General features: G+C 49.5%; 5 protein-coding genes; 2 read left to right on the top strand and 3 right to left on the bottom strand.

Annotated features, from left to right (window-relative positions):
• Window positions 1-532: 532 nt before the first annotated feature.
• On the bottom strand, window positions 533-2212 carry CHC_T00003791001 (hypothetical protein). Its single transcript, XM_005714963.1, has one exon. It carries the CDS (start codon window positions 2210-2212, stop codon window positions 533-535), a length of 1680 nt encoding a protein of 559 aa, XP_005715020.1.
• A 2583-nt stretch (window positions 2213-4795) lies between these two features.
• Window positions 4796-5308, top strand: CHC_T00003790001 (hypothetical protein). The gene has a single exon (XM_005714962.1). It carries the CDS (start codon window positions 4796-4798, stop codon window positions 5306-5308), a length of 513 nt encoding a protein of 170 aa, XP_005715019.1.
• Window positions 5309-6842: 1534 nt separating this feature from the next.
• On the top strand, window positions 6843-7913 carry CHC_T00003789001 (hypothetical protein). Its single transcript, XM_005714961.1, has 2 exons — window positions 6843-7531; window positions 7610-7913. The coding sequence occupies exons 1-2, from the start codon at window positions 6843-6845 to the stop codon at window positions 7911-7913; spliced, it is 993 nt and encodes a 330-aa protein (XP_005715018.1).
• Window positions 7914-8018: 105 nt separating this feature from the next.
• Window positions 8019-8959, bottom strand: CHC_T00003788001 (hypothetical protein). XM_005714960.1 is given in 4 exon segments: window positions 8019-8539; window positions 8540-8716; window positions 8824-8949; window positions 8950-8959. 2 exon segments carry the CDS (start codon window positions 8947-8949, stop codon window positions 8540-8542), a joined length of 303 nt encoding a protein of 100 aa, XP_005715017.1. The 5' UTR covers window positions 8950-8959; the 3' UTR covers window positions 8019-8539.
• Window positions 8960-10647: 1688 nt separating this feature from the next.
• CHC_T00003787001 (hypothetical protein) lies at window positions 10648-10809 on the bottom strand. The gene has a single exon (XM_005714959.1). It carries the CDS (start codon window positions 10807-10809, stop codon window positions 10648-10650), a length of 162 nt encoding a protein of 53 aa, XP_005715016.1.
• Window positions 10810-15962: the final 5153 nt, after the last annotated feature.

Raw genomic sequence — 15962 nt, 5'->3', positions numbered from 1 at the left:
TGACAGGGGAAAGATTTTCTATTTTTGCAAGTCAAAAGTTCTCCCAGATTTTGAGCACAGGGCTAAGAGTTGCGCTCGCTGTCTGCATTATTTTCTGTCAGCTCTCCGAAATGCTGTCTGCTTCTTCCACATTATCAGCAACGAGCTTACACACGTGTTATCTGTGTCAACGTATCCCATCTCGCACACGTGTGTCCGTTGTGAGTACACACGAGTGTTGACGACTGACAAGCACATGTGTTTCTCTACACGAACCTTGTCCACTGCAAGCCTCTAACAGCCTAAAAGCGCGCATTTTGCCGGCAACCACGCGGGGGCAACCACGCGGGCTGCAAACGCGCCTACTCTGCTTCCCCACCTCCAGCCCCAAGCTATTGCTGTGGGGCTACGCCTGCCGCGCAGGTCGGAGGATCCAGGGACTTGTTTTCAGCATTCACATTTTTGCCTTCTTCTTGCTTGAGTATCCCAGCTTCCAACAATCTGATCCTTGAGAAAAACCAGCGGAGCTTGTCCACGCGTTGGGTGAGGACTGCTACGAACTGCACTTGTGACGGAGCGGTGAGCGGCAGCGTCGGCCGTAAACTAATGACTCTCTCGCACGTGTGGTCCTCTTCAAGAACCTGGACTCCAGACGATATACTGTGACGTCTGCCCCCCTATCAACAGTAAACACACTGTTGAGGCCTGCGTCTAAATCACCGTCCACTCCAGGGGATGCGTCGCGAATTGGCGGTTTTCCTTTAAGCAACTGGTGTGTCCGAAAGGCAGGCACGTCACTGTCTTTCTCTCTCCCCTCGCTGAAACCAAGATGCCTGATCTGACCCCCATTGCTGTCCAGTCCTAATCTGAGGCTAGTCTCCTTTGGATTATGGCAGAACCCCGTGCCATACTGGTCGTCATTAAACTTCCTCACTGCGTAATCAAAATCGTCTCCTACACGTAAAGAGAAGACACACTTAAGCCAGGAGCCTCGGCTAGATGTGTTAACTGCCTCAGAGTCCCATACCACGTCAGCAACCAATTTGGCGACTAGCTTATCTAAGGCTAGGTAACTGGATGCAAGACCCATTATCGCGGCACACACCCACACGACATAGTTCTGGACCGTAGTTATAGGTATTCTCTCATCATGGGAGTATGTCTCCGCTCTGACGGTGATATTCGGATCTAACAGACCGCCTCTCATCGCCATTGTTGCGTAAACATGCGCCATAATAGTCATAGCATCTCCGTCAACTGCCACTAAATTAGCTCCGAGTGCTTTGTAGAACTTAAACCTGTACGTCACAGCTAAAAGGCGGAAGTTACTGACTACTTCACCGATGGGCATAGTTGAGGACTCGTCGTCTAACCGCATACTCAGTATGTCCCCTACCCAGTGTGACACGCCATACTCTGCGAGTCCAGGAAACGAAGCCCCGCTCATCTTCCCGAAACTTTCGTTGAAGGTACTCCCAGTATTCAGTTCTGCGAAGTATACATGTAAAGAGTTTTTTCCCGCTTGGTCTGAGGCTATTTGGTAGCAGACTCCTAGATGATTGTCTAGCCATGGCTCATGACAAAACCCATCTTCAGTATACCACATCGGTAAATACGCTAGACTATTCACGTAGTCATACCCACAACGCTGGCCTGGTGACTTACAGTCTCCGCCTGCCTGTGCCGGCCTAGTATATGCTCGCTCTATTACCGACACTTGTTCAAAATCTTCCCTCCTGTGTATCGCCAACCCTGCGACGGCCGGTAGAGGTATTGTATTCTGCACGCCTGAAAGTCCCCCAATTGGTACTCTAGCATGCGTTGTATCAGCCACCACGTTCCTCAGGTTCTTACTAACACACTTGCGCGCACTGCCGTCCCTAGAAACGCACCACTCACGCGATACTGTGGATCGCACTTGCTTCCTCTCCTTGAAGCCCACTCCCTCTTTACTCCTGGCACGAATAAATTCATCTAATAATTTCGGGGTCCTAGCCGCGTCTGATCTGTGCGACTGTAGAAACTTAGACAGCACTGTCTCGTCTGCGATTAAGGTTGCCAATTTGGATCTCGCTTCAATGATGTAGTCCTCCTCAGTCAGACGGCTGACTTTTCTTGATGACTTGTCATCCGTGTAGGTCAACTGGTAATCTTCTAATGTGTTTCGGGTGATGTCGAATAACTCAGAATTGACGTGTTGTACAGACGAAAATACCTCCCTGTTAGTCGTCATTACAGTCAAGTCAATACTCCTATTGATGCTGGAGACGTTCGTGTACGACGTACCCCTGACCTCAGAGAAAGACACCCCAAACTCCAATAAAAACGCTGCTGAGTTGACGGCGATAGCTAAGGTTGCCAACGTCAAGGCGCTCAACTTGCTAAAATGCTTCCCGTGTAAGCCAAGTAGCCCCATCTTGCTCTCTTTCCAGTATAGAGACTTCCCTGAGAGGATATGGAACGATGCCCAACGCCTGAACCCCGTTGCAATGGCCAACTCCGCAATAGGTAATAATATAATGTTTATCACTATGAACTTGATGACGTTGACCCAGGTAGGATCTATACCTTGAACGACCCATCTGACATTCTCTCCCGTTCCAGACATGATGCCCTAGATCTTTCTTGAAACAGCTTTGAACATTGAATACTGCTTACTCCGTTAAAAGCTGTAGAGTGCTGTGATTGAAATATTTGCGCTTGTGCCAGAAGCGGTCTTCCGGCGACTATTTGAAAATTCCACCAGCGCCGGGACCTCGGCCGAACGCCGAGGGGCGAGCAAAGTAGAGAACGACTCTTGACTTTGCTATATTCCGACCACCGGTGCGAGGTCACAGAGCGGCCGTCGCCACCGACCTAAATAATGCACGGGAGTGCCAACTGTATTTCAGTACCCTTGGTACTGCATCCTTAGTATCTTTCCCTTATCATACCTCAACCATCACCACATCGACAGCGATGATTGCGGACAGCGATGATTGCGGACAGCGATGATTGCGGGCAGCGATGATTGGACCAAGATATGGTGAATTGGTCGCAGTTCTTCGGAATGGCGGGATGTAGGATCATTTTAAAGTTTACGACATCAAGGACACAGCGGGGCTGACTTGCACGGCACTGGGATGGGAGCGGGGTTCGGAGAGTGGCATTTGTGGAAGATATGGCTGCGGGCAAGGGGGGTAGAAGCGAGGGCATGGGTAGTGACAAAGTGGCTTGAGGCTGTGAGTTGGTCAGCATGTAAATGTGAATATTACAGTACTTGCACCTCGACAGACTGCATATCGAGAGCATCGAGAGCAATAGCAGATATTGTAGAGTCTGCTGCAAGGGTACGTTTATGGGTCTTCAGGCGAAGACTGATGTGCTCGCAAGTGCGGGCAGCGATGGTTGCGGGCAGCGATGATTGGACCGAGATAAGGTGCATTTGTCGCAGTGCTTTGGAATGGCGGGATGTCGCGCACCCCTCCATCCATCCGCCTTCCCAGACAACATTTACCGTACCACATTTGCTCTTGTGGTGACAACGCTCGCATCCAGCTCCCATCTCCGGGTGGCGTATCTCCAACTCTCAGTCCATTGGTTACGCATTCTATCCTGATTGACCTTTCACCCGCCGCCCGATGCCCGCTCTGTATTTATATGTCCTGCCCATCGTCGTCCCCCGCCTTCCTCCTCCCGCCTTCCTCCTCCCGCTTTCTTCCTCCCGCTTCCTCCTCCAACCCCAACTCCCCATTTCTCTTTCTCAGCATGTCTACCCCACATATCAGCCTTGCCGGCTTTGCCGCCAACACCCCTTTCCCCTCATTTACCTCCGCTCGCCCGCAAACCTTGCCCGTTCTCGACCGCCTTGCCGCCGCCGCGGAGAGGACCGTCAAGCATTCCAAAAAGAAGATCTCACACAAGCAGCAAATGGCCGCCATCCACGCAGGGCGGCGATAGTCTTCTCATCTGTCCGTTTTTATTTTCCCCCGGTAGAGATGGAGGTGTGCATTCGTCACGGGACGCGGTCTTCCAGGGGGGAAACGCATCCGTTGTCGAGTCCTGAAGCGTTGAGCGCTGCGGCAACTCTGCGTGTCTATTCCCGGCAGCTTCGTCCACTTAGTCGAACGATTAGTAGTTGCATCTACCATAGAGCAGCCAAGGGCACGCTTTTCTCATTCTAGTTGTGCGTCATACAGCAGTGCTCATCCGGAGTTTTGATTCAAAATCATTTCCTGGCGTGCCACCATCGCCAATGTAAAACATACCACTCGCACCAGCCCACATTTCTCTCGCATTCCAACTGCCTCCATCCCGGTCATGTAGACCAGCTGCTCTCAGCCGTTACCCACGACCGACCTTCTGACCTTTTGTGATGGGCCTACCAGACCCTCCCGCTCCCGCCGTCGGCATGCGCAACGCCCTTGCTTCCACTCCAACTTCTTCCAACGTCTCCCAACTGGCCGCCACTTCCTATCATCTCTCCACACCAGACTCCGCCTTCGCCTTCCCCGCGTCCCATCTCCCCGTCAAAGCCCACGCCGCCGGCACCCAGGACCTCTTCGCCACCATTCTCAACCAATTCCTAATATTCACAGACGCCTCTGCAAAAATCACCGTGTCCTGCCCGACCCGACTTCACGTCGAACCCACAGATCTATCCGTCACTCGACTGTTAGATGGCACAGCCATGGCCGCCGTCGCTGGATTCGACGGCGTTTTCGTGTCCCGCCTTGCCAGTCGAAAGGCAACTGCCCTACAACTCCTACTCGGATCCGACAGCCACCCTTGTGTCGCCGTCGATGTCTCTGAGAGAGGCGCCGTCGCTGTAGGTTCCATGGCAGGCCAGATCGCTTTGTGGGGTAGCTTGGATGCGGATGCTTCTGTTGTGATTGGTGTGCCAGATCGCATCGACTTATGTGACCGTCTCACGCAAATACGGTTCACGAGGGATGGAGACATTATCGTCGCATGGTGGAGCGGGTTGCTTATAAGATACACGTTTTGTAAGAACAAGGCGAGTTGTGTTTGGAAGTTGACGAGTGCGCAGTGGAGGGGGAGGGAGTTTTGCACGTTTTCGGGGACATTTTTTGCGTTTGCGACAGACGGGAATGGTGAGCGAGCCGTCGTAACTCGTGGTGATGGTGTTATTTACTATGTGCATCTTGCGACGGGGGAGAGCAGTAAACGAATACTAAGTCTTTCGCAGAGAAAGGTTGTTGTGAAGGGGTTGTGCACCTGTGCTCAAGGTACTTTCCTCTGGCTGCGTGATTCTCGAAGGCTTTTTCGAATCGAATGGCCAGATAGGGAGCATGAAGCTTCGTCCTCCGCGCTGAACGGAATCCCCTGATACTAGAACGTGGCTCCTAAAGCCGGTGTCGAGGGAACGGAGTGTTCTCAACTCTCAGGCACACTATATTCAAGGCTAGTGGTGGGGCTACCTTCGGACTAGCAAGCGTTTGTTCGGAGGGCGTAATGTGACCGCGATACGTTGAAAGCTTCGAACAATACCACGATGACCGCGATGTGGCATGACGTGTGGGGGTGCTTTGGTCAGGCTTGGAAGGAACGCCCCGACTTTGGCTCGCGTTGGATGTCGTGTGAGTTGGGTGGGTGTTATGCCGCAATGACTCGCACAAGACCGTCCAAGGACCGTCCGTGCCATCTTTGAGCAGGCCTGGCGTGTGGTCAACCCAACTCACGTCCCGCCAGTTACGGTAAGGTCACAGTGGGCAATTGGCCCTGTGAGATTGCATTAGAGGTGCGGTCGACATCTCCCGAATAGTGCTACATCCGGCAGATGCACATACCAGTGCACTATTGAAATATTACATTGATTTCTGTACAGTATTGGTTTGGGTACAAGGGTGGTGTCTTGATTTTCTGTACATACAGTATATGAATTTCGTCTACATTGTCAAGTGTGACTCGAAGTGCTTTTATGTTTTCTAAAAATTTCAGTCTAATTACAATTACGGTTTTTTTTTTCAGTTTCATTGCAGCTTTCCGTTGTCTTACAGTATCTCTTATTACTTCTCACCCAGGAATGTGGTGCAGATTGTGTTCCCAGTCACCTTCTTGAAAGTGGCGTTTTTCATTTCCAAGTTTTATGACATGCGAGTTTAAGGTGGTTTGAGAAAGCTTCTTTTCCAGATATTTCTAAAGACGAACTACAAGAACATGAAGTTCTCACTAACCTCTTTCCTTCCACATGTCAAAAGTCGAGTAGGGTGGCGAGGGGATCTTTCTCCTTCTTGTCGAGAAAGCGTAAGGCAAGAAAAGAATGTCGAAACGTGACTTCATATGAGGACAACGGTCGGATAGACACAAGACACGAACTCCCCAGCCCACCCTCCCACACCTTTCGACAAGCGCTCATAGTGAGCTGGCGACCACCGGAAATACAATACGTCTAGCTAAACAGAGAATTGTCGACTCGCACATCTGTTTCATGCGCTGGACAGCCCTGTCCACTGCAGCCTCAGATTGGCTACAGTATGTACTACCAACGGTACCTTGGTACTGTACCCTCGCTACTGTGCATTCGCCCACCTCCCCGTCGCAGCAACCAGGCCGTTCCTTACTACTGTAGCACTACCAGGTCAATTCGGTTAAGTCCGCTCTTCAGTGTCAATTAGGCCCTCTGCAGGCCTCACCGCCGTGATCTCCCGATCTCATGCCACCACACACGCGCCGTATGGACTTGAGTGGGGAAAGACCATATTGGCGCCGAGCCCAGATGGACTCAAGAACCTTCAATTGATGCGATCAAGGATATCGTAAAAGACGAACTTGGTCAATCCCAAGCTTGCATCGTCACAGTTTTGGCTCAGGGGGGATTCAATAAGGTGTACAAAGTACAACATGATGATGCCGAGTATATTATGCGAGTCACACTTCCAGTTGATCCCCGTCGTAAGACACAAAGCGAGGCAGCAACCCTCGACTTCATCCAGCAAAACACAGATGCCCCCGTCCCCACTGTCATTGCATTTGACGCTTCAAACGACAATGCTCTTCGTGTCGAATGGATGCTCTTAGAGCACATGCCTGGAAAACCGCTAAGGCAACACTGGAAATCACTACCGCTAGAAAAGAAGCGGGCTTTGGTAAAGCGTATTGCACTTTATGTTGTCCAGCTATTCCGTGCCCGAATCCAAGGCATAGGGAACCTTTATCACTCCGACACGTCCCGAGATGACGCTGTTGACCAGACAAAATTTCGAGTCGGTCGAATTGTGTCGAATGAATTCTTTTGGGATGATCGCACAACCCAAGAATTCCCCCGAGGTCCATTTCGCTCAAGCCGAAGTTGGCTACACGCCCGGTTGCTTGTGCACCGTCACGAAAGCAAGGACATTATTGAAGCGTCGAGAGATGAAGATGATATTGATACGGCAGAGCAGGTCGCAATACTAGAGCAAAGACTTGCTTCGCTTCTCCATTCAATTTTTACATTCAACCTAAACCATGAAGTGGAAGAAACAGCTCTCTTCCATGATGACCTCTCTCAACAGAACATCATGGTTGATGAGGACGGGAATCTTACTGCAATTATTGACTGGGAATGCGTGTCTGCATTACCGTTATGGAGGGTATGTCAAATTCCATACTTTCTTCGGGGAGGAGAACGAATGGAGATGCCAAATAGAATCGAATACGCTATAGACGAAAACGGGCTGAACGAGGACGGCGAGATCGACGAGTCGTACCCGGAAGATCTTCTTGAGTACGAGCAGACTGAACTGCGGAACGAGTTTTTGAATGAGGTCAAGAATATCGAGCCTGCTTGGTTTGCGATTTATTCGTCTGACTTAAATTTGAGAAAGGCAGACTTCGAGATGGCAGTGAATTGCATCGATAATGAATTTTGTATCAAGCGTATCTCCAAGTGGCTAGATGGCGTGGAGGCCGGGGAAGACGTCCCGAGTTTACAGAAGATACTCCTGGAATAGGTCTTGAAAATGTTCCTGTCGATGAGCGACATGAATTTACGATGTTTCGTCTAACTACGAATCCCATGTTCATCGCATGTGAGGAGCGGGCTATTTGGTGCGGATATAGCTGAGATTAGCATCGCTTCAGCATAGGGAGCATCCCAGGCCTTGTCGTTCTATGCTCCTATCGCATGTGAAGCACGAAAAGAACAATTCTGAGAGGCTAAAGTTTGCAGTTTTCCTGCTTGAGAAAGCGTCAAAAATGATAGGCCCGGGGGATGACGACTCGTTTCCCGCAGGAACAGTATCTCCCGACTATAGCGCATAAGTGGAGAAGAACACACGCTGTCTCCTTTGAAGACCCGAAATGCGCGAAATCCTTGTCGAAGCAAACCTGATACGGCCAAAGCTTCCAAGGAAATTTCCCAACAGCGAAATGTGTTTACTCAGTCTAGATTGAGTACACAGGAAATGTGATTGAGGGGTGGAAGACGAATGAATGATGCACACACCCCGACCTCGAGACACAAACAAGCCGTTACAAGTGAAACAGTGTCGGTCACTGGTAGAACAGGGAACAGCGCACTTTGGGTTACTTGCAGGCTGCGGATAATGAAACTAAAGGTCTAGAAATGGAGGTTTCTTCAAATCTTAGCATTACGCCTGAAGGACGCTTTGATATCGGCAGCAGACATCGCTGGATCGATAGGAGCGAGAACAGTCGAGACCGTGCCAGGGCTGAACTTCTTCAGGGTGCTGAGCTGTGTACCACGGTTAATCTGAATCTGAAGGTTGTACATCTTTGGAGTCCCAGAAGTCATCTGTGATACAGCACGATGAAATTAATTGTTAGTTTTAGAATCCCGTAGAAATAGTATGGGCCGAACAGACGAGAGTGAAAGTCATTTCATCCTGAGAACAAACTTGCCCCCTGTAAATCCAGACGAAAGTCCGTGTCCGTGTGAAGAGTGCCCGCGCCCTGATGTATTCCCGTGAGCTTACTGTCAGGGATGTTGTCGATGAAATCGTCCAGAGCCTTCTTCGCTTTACCCATTGTGACTGTGAAGATAGAAGTTCCCGGATGCGTGAAGACGTGATACGGCGCGAAGACGTGATACGGTAGATTTGCAGGCGTAATATATAACGCCAGGAATTACAAGACCTTCACGCGAAAGTTCAGGGTGTGGCGTGCTGATGTCCTCAACTCTGAGCGAATGAATGAGTGCGCATCTCCTCCACCCGGTTAACATTTAATCATGCCGTTTGGTTTTGAAGATATCAACACAAAACGTTTTGAGGTTGGTGAAACAGGCTTCTTTGTCGCTGAGCAAGCACAAGTCGAGAAAAAATAAGTTGAAAAGTAGCCTCGTATGATGAGGTCACATGTCGTCTAGACAATAGTACGCATGGGACCAGTAGCCTCACGCAAACCACAGAGGCCACTTCTGGACTCAACCTTGTGCGCCAGTACAACAACCGTGGAAGAAACGACTAACGCAGTGCAAATCGAGTTTTAGAGTTGGAATCTCCATAGTGTCTAGGTGACAAATGACCTCATATGAGGTCACTTTTCAACTTACTTTTCTCGACTTGTGCTAGCTCAACAAGATGGAAAAAGATACTCTCGTCATCGCAGTTGACTTCTGCGTTGCGGAAGGGTGGAGTTTGGTCAGATCTGCACGTCTTTTCCAGCCATTTTTAGAATGCCCAAAAAAGGAGCCATTTTGACCAACCTCAAAACGTTATATGTTGATATCTTCGAAACCAAATCGCCTGTTTAAAAAGTTAACTGATCATTGAAATTTCATTACATTCTTAGTCTCTCTGTGTATTGACCACTGCCATCCTAATGTTTTGCAAGATGTTATCGCCGAGGGCATATACGTTAAAGAAAAGGTACAAACTGACTTTACAAAGGTTCGATTTAATGTATATATTTTTGCAAAAAAAGTGGCCTCATACAAAGCCACGCCTGACTTCATATGGGGTCAAATTGACGGTCGTGTGGAAACTATAGTAACCACCCCGTTCAATTGGGCATCGCTGAAAGTAACTGTTGCGTGCTTAATCACCAACTTGTGCTTCATCACCAACCGGGATTTTGCATGGTTTTAAGAACGCTCCGGACCGCCGCCGTCCATACAAGGGGGTACAGAGTAAAGTCTCGATATCGTGAACCGAAATGTGGCGCTTCCGAGCAGCCCATTGAGTTCGCCTTACCGAGGCAGTTCACGGCGGCGGAACTGCTCGTGTACACGTGTACCCTTTTTACGGGTACAGTATGATTTGGACCACACCGGTGGAGACGCTCTTAGAGCGTCTCCACCAATGCCGATGATACGGTCACAGGAACACAAACTCACTTTCCTTCACTCTGTCCATCGATGGGCAAGGTCGAGGGGCAAGGTCGACGGGCGCAATTCCATATCTGGACCACTTCACATTGTGATCCATCCTTCCTTTTCTTTTAATTCTGCCACATCCAGAGTCTATATCAGAAGAGTCAGCTCTCGGTCAAGCCATTGATCTTGGATTAGGGGATTTTGGGGCATTTACTGGCATTGAGCAAGATAAATTTAACGGTGATTCAGATAGTGAGGACGATCGCTCTACTGTGCCAGCGAAAGACCAGACAGGGCGCAAACCGTCGCTTGCTCGGTATCGCGGAACATTAGAAGCTCTATCTAACGAACTCAGTTGTATTATGACGGACGCGAATCTGGTTCAATCGGGGCTGCCTTCGAGCATCAAGTCACTTCTGTATGAGGAACAAAGCCGCGTAAGGAGGCTTCAGCGTTCGAATCTGAGGCAAAGTCGTATGGATGGCTTCTGTAGTCGTTGATGGTTCGTTCCTAGTGCGCATTTCGGCCTCGATAAAGTGAACTCTGGGGTTTTCATGTTTTTGTATGTTCATGGTATCGCGTAGTTCATTCTATAGAGTCTAGTTCACGTTAGAAATACGAAAACGTCGATTCTGGGCCAAAAAAGCGGGGTGGCGCTTCCCTCATAGTCCTTCGGTTCACTGTACCGAGACAGTTCATCATATCAGGTACGCAGCTTATCGAGACTTTACTCTGTAAAGGGGGGGGTGCTGCAATTGTCGGACAGTGACAAAAAGATCGGACATGCAAAATATTTTGAAAATTATCTCCGACACGGGCCAAGGTGCACGGCCGCGCGTAACGGCGCCAGACAGTGCGCCGTATCTCAGAACGACGTGGTTGAAATTAAAGAAAAAATATCTCAATCGATTGCTCACAGCTTGCTACGTATAAGAGTGTAACAACCCAAAAATACAAAACAGGCATACTTTTCTATTTTTTTTTAATTTGCTTCGATGTCCGATCTTTGTGCGCGGTTGGGGTGCAAAAGTGTCCGCGCGCTTCAATCTCACTCCTCGTCTTTGTCCGTGCTTGTTTTCGCCAAGTCCTGGTACTGGGACCAGTAGACGAATGGCTGAGAGTGTTCCCGTCGCAAGGCATAAAAAATGGTGATTGCTTGACAATTACAAGTACTTTTTCCTTTTAATATTGAGGTTTTTGTCCGACATTTAGAGCACCCTCCTTTTAGCCCCACAAGTTGAACAAATCAAAGATTTTAAAAAAATAATATCTTTTAGACGTCCGTTTTGAACAAGATTTGAATTTTCTTGAAGCGTGGCGACAGATTGTCAAGCCTCAAAACCGGTATGGAGAAACAATGGTCTCAATGCGAAAAGAAGCGAATGTGAAAATGAACAACAAGTTCCCAGTTCTGAGGCCCCCCTAATCTGAACAGCCAATTTATTGGCTACTGCAAAAAACATGCAAATTTTTATTTGAATTTCGATCCCCACTGCGGCAACAGTTAACCCATCAACTGATTCACAGCCTCCACACAACGGCGATTGTTTCTTTCTGCTGTCCGACGTTTCGCCACCATGCGGCGCTCCAACATCGGCCGTGGCAGCTTGCCTTCCACTCCATAAACAAGAACCCGAAAATTCATTGCTTTGCGTTCGAAACGTAGTCGCTCTCGCCTTAATCTTTCACAAGCGATGGCTTCGCGCTCTGCTTTCTCGGCCTCCTTTCTTGCTAGCTCTGCCTTTCTGGCTTTGTCCACCGCATCCTTTGCCTTGGCATTTTTTAAAGCTTCTTCAGACGTGATACATAAGCCAAATGTAGTATCCAGGAACCCGTTCCTTAACACCACAGGCTGCAAACCGATATTCTTCCTCCGCCTCTCCCGCTTATCTTCCAATATTTTCTCAATATCTACTGCCGAGATCAATTCATTTTGGGTGGCAAAAAGACCTTGGCCGCGACACACTGAAGACGTGCGAGAGGTTGGCAGGTTATACATCTGCCTTCGCGAAACCAGAGGCAATGGTGCTTCTCGTAAAAGTCATGCTGTATGCCTGTTTTACAAGCATCAGAAAATAAAACCGGTCGTAGACATTGTCCTTCGTGTGACTTGATAGGCTCTCAACAAGATCTCGAAGCTTGTTTTTAAATGCGACGAACACAGAAACATCCAACGGTTGTGTAATACCGCTAGTGTGCGCCGGCAAAGCGTACACGATGACTCCAGCATCGTAAAAAAACTGCATTGTCCTGTACCTCATGTGGCTCCTGTAACCGTCAAGCAATAAAAGTATCTTGCTACTGCTCAATCTTAATTTGTTGTAATCCACAAACACACGCACGCATTCATAAAAATTTTGAGAGTCCACGCCTGCAATGTCTTCACGACAAGTGATAACGCTACCGGTTGAGAGACAATCTGCAATTGTCTCCACTCGCTCTCCTGCTGCAGACTTTGTCACACGATAATTAAGCGACTTGCCTTTTACGACAAACAAAGGCCTTCCAACGCAACCACTCGCAAATACTACTGGCATAATTGTTAACCTTTCAATGTTTCGGAACTCACGAGAACGCTGAACAGAGCACCCCAGTTTAGAAGATCTTGTTACGTATGCCTTCTTGTGGCTGGATTTCAAACTATCACGGTTGGGGGATATGCCAGTCTCGTCAAGATTGGCAATTTGACATGAATCTATCCTGTTGTCTGCGATGAGCTTGTGCACCTCAATTAAATGGGATGTGAGGACACCTGCGTTGCCTGCGCTCCAACGCAACTCCTCCTCCTTCGAACAGCGTCTGAAGCGGATGCGATCGCTATGGCGAGCACGAAAATTGCGGAAGAACTTTTTTCCAGGTCTGTTGTTTACGAAGAGTAGTTTTGCTCGGCGATCTGCGGGAAACGACGCGACGAGAATCTCGACTGCATCACCAACATCCTCATTGCTGAGAGGAAAGCCACGGGCAGAGTACCTGTTAACGAGGTCCACAATGACATTTTCTTCGTCAGCGGTGAGGTACGTTCGGCTGATTGGCTTCCTGTCCTTGTGCATTAGGCGGTACTGAAACGTGGATAACGGCATACGCGCAATTAACGAAGCACAACGTCTATCCACACCCTTGTCAACTGCGGCAAGAGCCTTTTGAAAGCATCTCTCGTGCTTCGACATTCGTTTGACACTACCCATTGTGAGTTGACACCCGGTTTCTAACACAGTCTGGAGAGTCTGGGAAGGTCACCAAGGCTTCAATTTGCACTTATATGGAGCAGAACACATCGAATTAAGTGTTTTCGAGTACGCAGATATCGAAAAAGCGCGGCAAAACGTTTGATTTGGATTCCCCGCCCAATTATGGGCCTTTTTTGTCTCCGTCACATCTTTGACATGCAATAACAGCAATGCTTTTGTTTATTTGTTTTAAAATCTGATATTTTTCGAGTTGTTCAACTGGTGGGGGTCTTGTGCAAAAAGTGGGGGCACCCCCTTGTACTTGAACGGCTGGCATTGGGCGACGAATCTAGTCGGACCAAAAGTGAGAATTTTGTATGCGCACCATCGTAGATTTAACTGTTAAGTAGTAATCTACACTCGACGGCCGCGTGGTATCGCGCCCACCAGTCTCGGACTGGATGACATAAAGTTGTGTGACCGGTGTAGTATAATGACCGGCGCGAGCGCGCGGAGGTCATCGGACGGCCGTATACGGTATACACGTGGGCGGCTGTGCCCACGTGTAGCGAGCGCGCGCGCATGCCGAGCGGTCGTAATCTGGCGTACGTGTACAGTAGTGCACGTGTCGTCCGAGCGGTAGTCTACGCGTGTTACGCGTGTGCGTTAGCACACGTGTCGTCCGTGCGGTAGTCTGTAAGCAACACGCGTGTACAGTAGTGCACACGTGTAGTAGCAGCGTCCGTGCGGTAGTAGCAATTATGGCGCTAGTTTTTTAATTGTGTACAGTACCCGGCACGCACTAGGCGGCAGGTACTGTACTACTGTACTGGGACAGGTGTCCGAGGCGTCCCCCTGCGGGGTTAAGACCTGGCACCCGTCCCCACCAGTAAACGGGGGCAAGCTCGCCCCCGTCCCTTTTGCGCCTACGTACGTCCGTTTCGGTTGTCCGCCGCGCGCGCTGGCTTCTAACCCGTTACCGGTCGCTCCCGTTTACGCACCACGGGGCGACTGCGCGTAACCGGCCAGTGAGCCACTCCCTTTTTGCGAGCTCGTCCGATCGGTTCAATTGGCGCGTCGCGTCCGCGCCGCGTGCTCCCTCGCTAAAGCCTCCGCCTCTCACCCAACCCAGGGCGGAGAGGAGTTATCCCACAACCAGGGGCAGCTCGTCCCCTCACACAGGAGAGGAACCAACTCTCGATCACGTTTATTGCTCACCTCGTTCATGGTAGCATCGCGGTGAGGGACAATCTCACTGCGCCCTTCAGACCACCACCGACACGCGCTTCCCTCCTTTCTCCTTTACTCCACTTACCCTATCTGCGCATCGACCACCACCTCTCAACCACGCGTGCGAACGCCGCAGTGGACTACGGCGCCACCCTCGAACCTAGAGCGCGCCCGCGGGTCCGGGATCGGGTGGCGCATCCCAGTTCGCCGAGTCAACTTGTGGAGTCGGTCTACTACTCACCTACCGCTTCCACGAGCTGTGGGTGCAGCTGATATAAGTGTCTGCGGACCACGGTACATCCCAGCTCGTGGTGTGGACCTAAGAGTAGTCTTCAGGATTAAGCGGCGCCTCAGTACTGCTCTACAATACGTTTGCTCGTGCACATTTTTCTCAAAATCATCTCAAGTTCAAGTTGGAAATGAAGTTTGGAAATCTAGTCAAGTCTAGTCAAAGTCTAGTCAAGTTTTTGTTGGAGTTACTGTTACTTGCAGGGTTTTGCCGTTGTGGGTGGTTGCTGTGTGTTTACTTTGGTCTCCGGGAGACCCGGTGTTTCTCGACCTACAGTCAAAGCGAATTTACTTTGGCATCGATCTGGGTTCCCATTTTCAACTTTCAGTTGTTGTCGTCGTCTTTGCCGTCAGAATTGCTTTTCGGCAACACAGGCAAAGGTTATACACATTTGTCATCACGTTCAACTTCGACAACGAAAAATTGAAGATCATCTTGCACAATTCGGACTCCACGCATCACACCAAACTTTCTCAAGGCTACAGTTGAAAACATTGATCAGCAATTTCTTCTTTTTGTGTGCATCTTTGTTTTCGCTTTTTGTGGTGCTGATTCTCTCTCAGATTTGATTTTCGCACCCCTCTTGTCACCTACTACTGTTTGCACTTCTGTGCAACTTTCGGTCAACCTGTCATAATGTCAAATAATGGTGAAGGCGGTGACTCTCTGAGCAAAGTGCCAAAGCTTAAAGTCCCGTCTGACTTCATCCAGTGGCGCAGGAAGATGAAGGCTTATCTTCAGCACAACGATCCACTTCTAGTTGAACTGAAACGGAAGCCCACCGGCCGTGGTGCATAATCGAGTGATGCAATCCAGGACTGGATGATGCGAGCTGCGCGTGCAAAAGGCAATATCATTCTTTGCCTTGGAGACGCCGTCGCGTCCCAAACACGCTTGTTTGTGGACGACGATGAAAAGACGGCCCCTGATCTGTGGAAAGAGCTTGAGCGTATCTTCAGTATGTCAAACGCTCAAGTGGTGCAAAACATCAAACAAAAGTTGGACACCTTAATCTTAAAAGACAATGGTAACTGGG

Source organism: Chondrus crispus, genomic scaffold (genome assembly GCF_000350225.1).
Source record: "Chondrus crispus Stackhouse genomic scaffold, scaffold_200, whole genome shotgun sequence".
In the NCBI taxonomy this organism is placed as follows: Eukaryota; Rhodophyta; class Florideophyceae; order Gigartinales; family Gigartinaceae; genus Chondrus; species Chondrus crispus.
The sequence above is the reverse complement of the archived record's forward strand: the minus strand, read 5'-3'. Positions and strand labels throughout refer to the sequence as shown.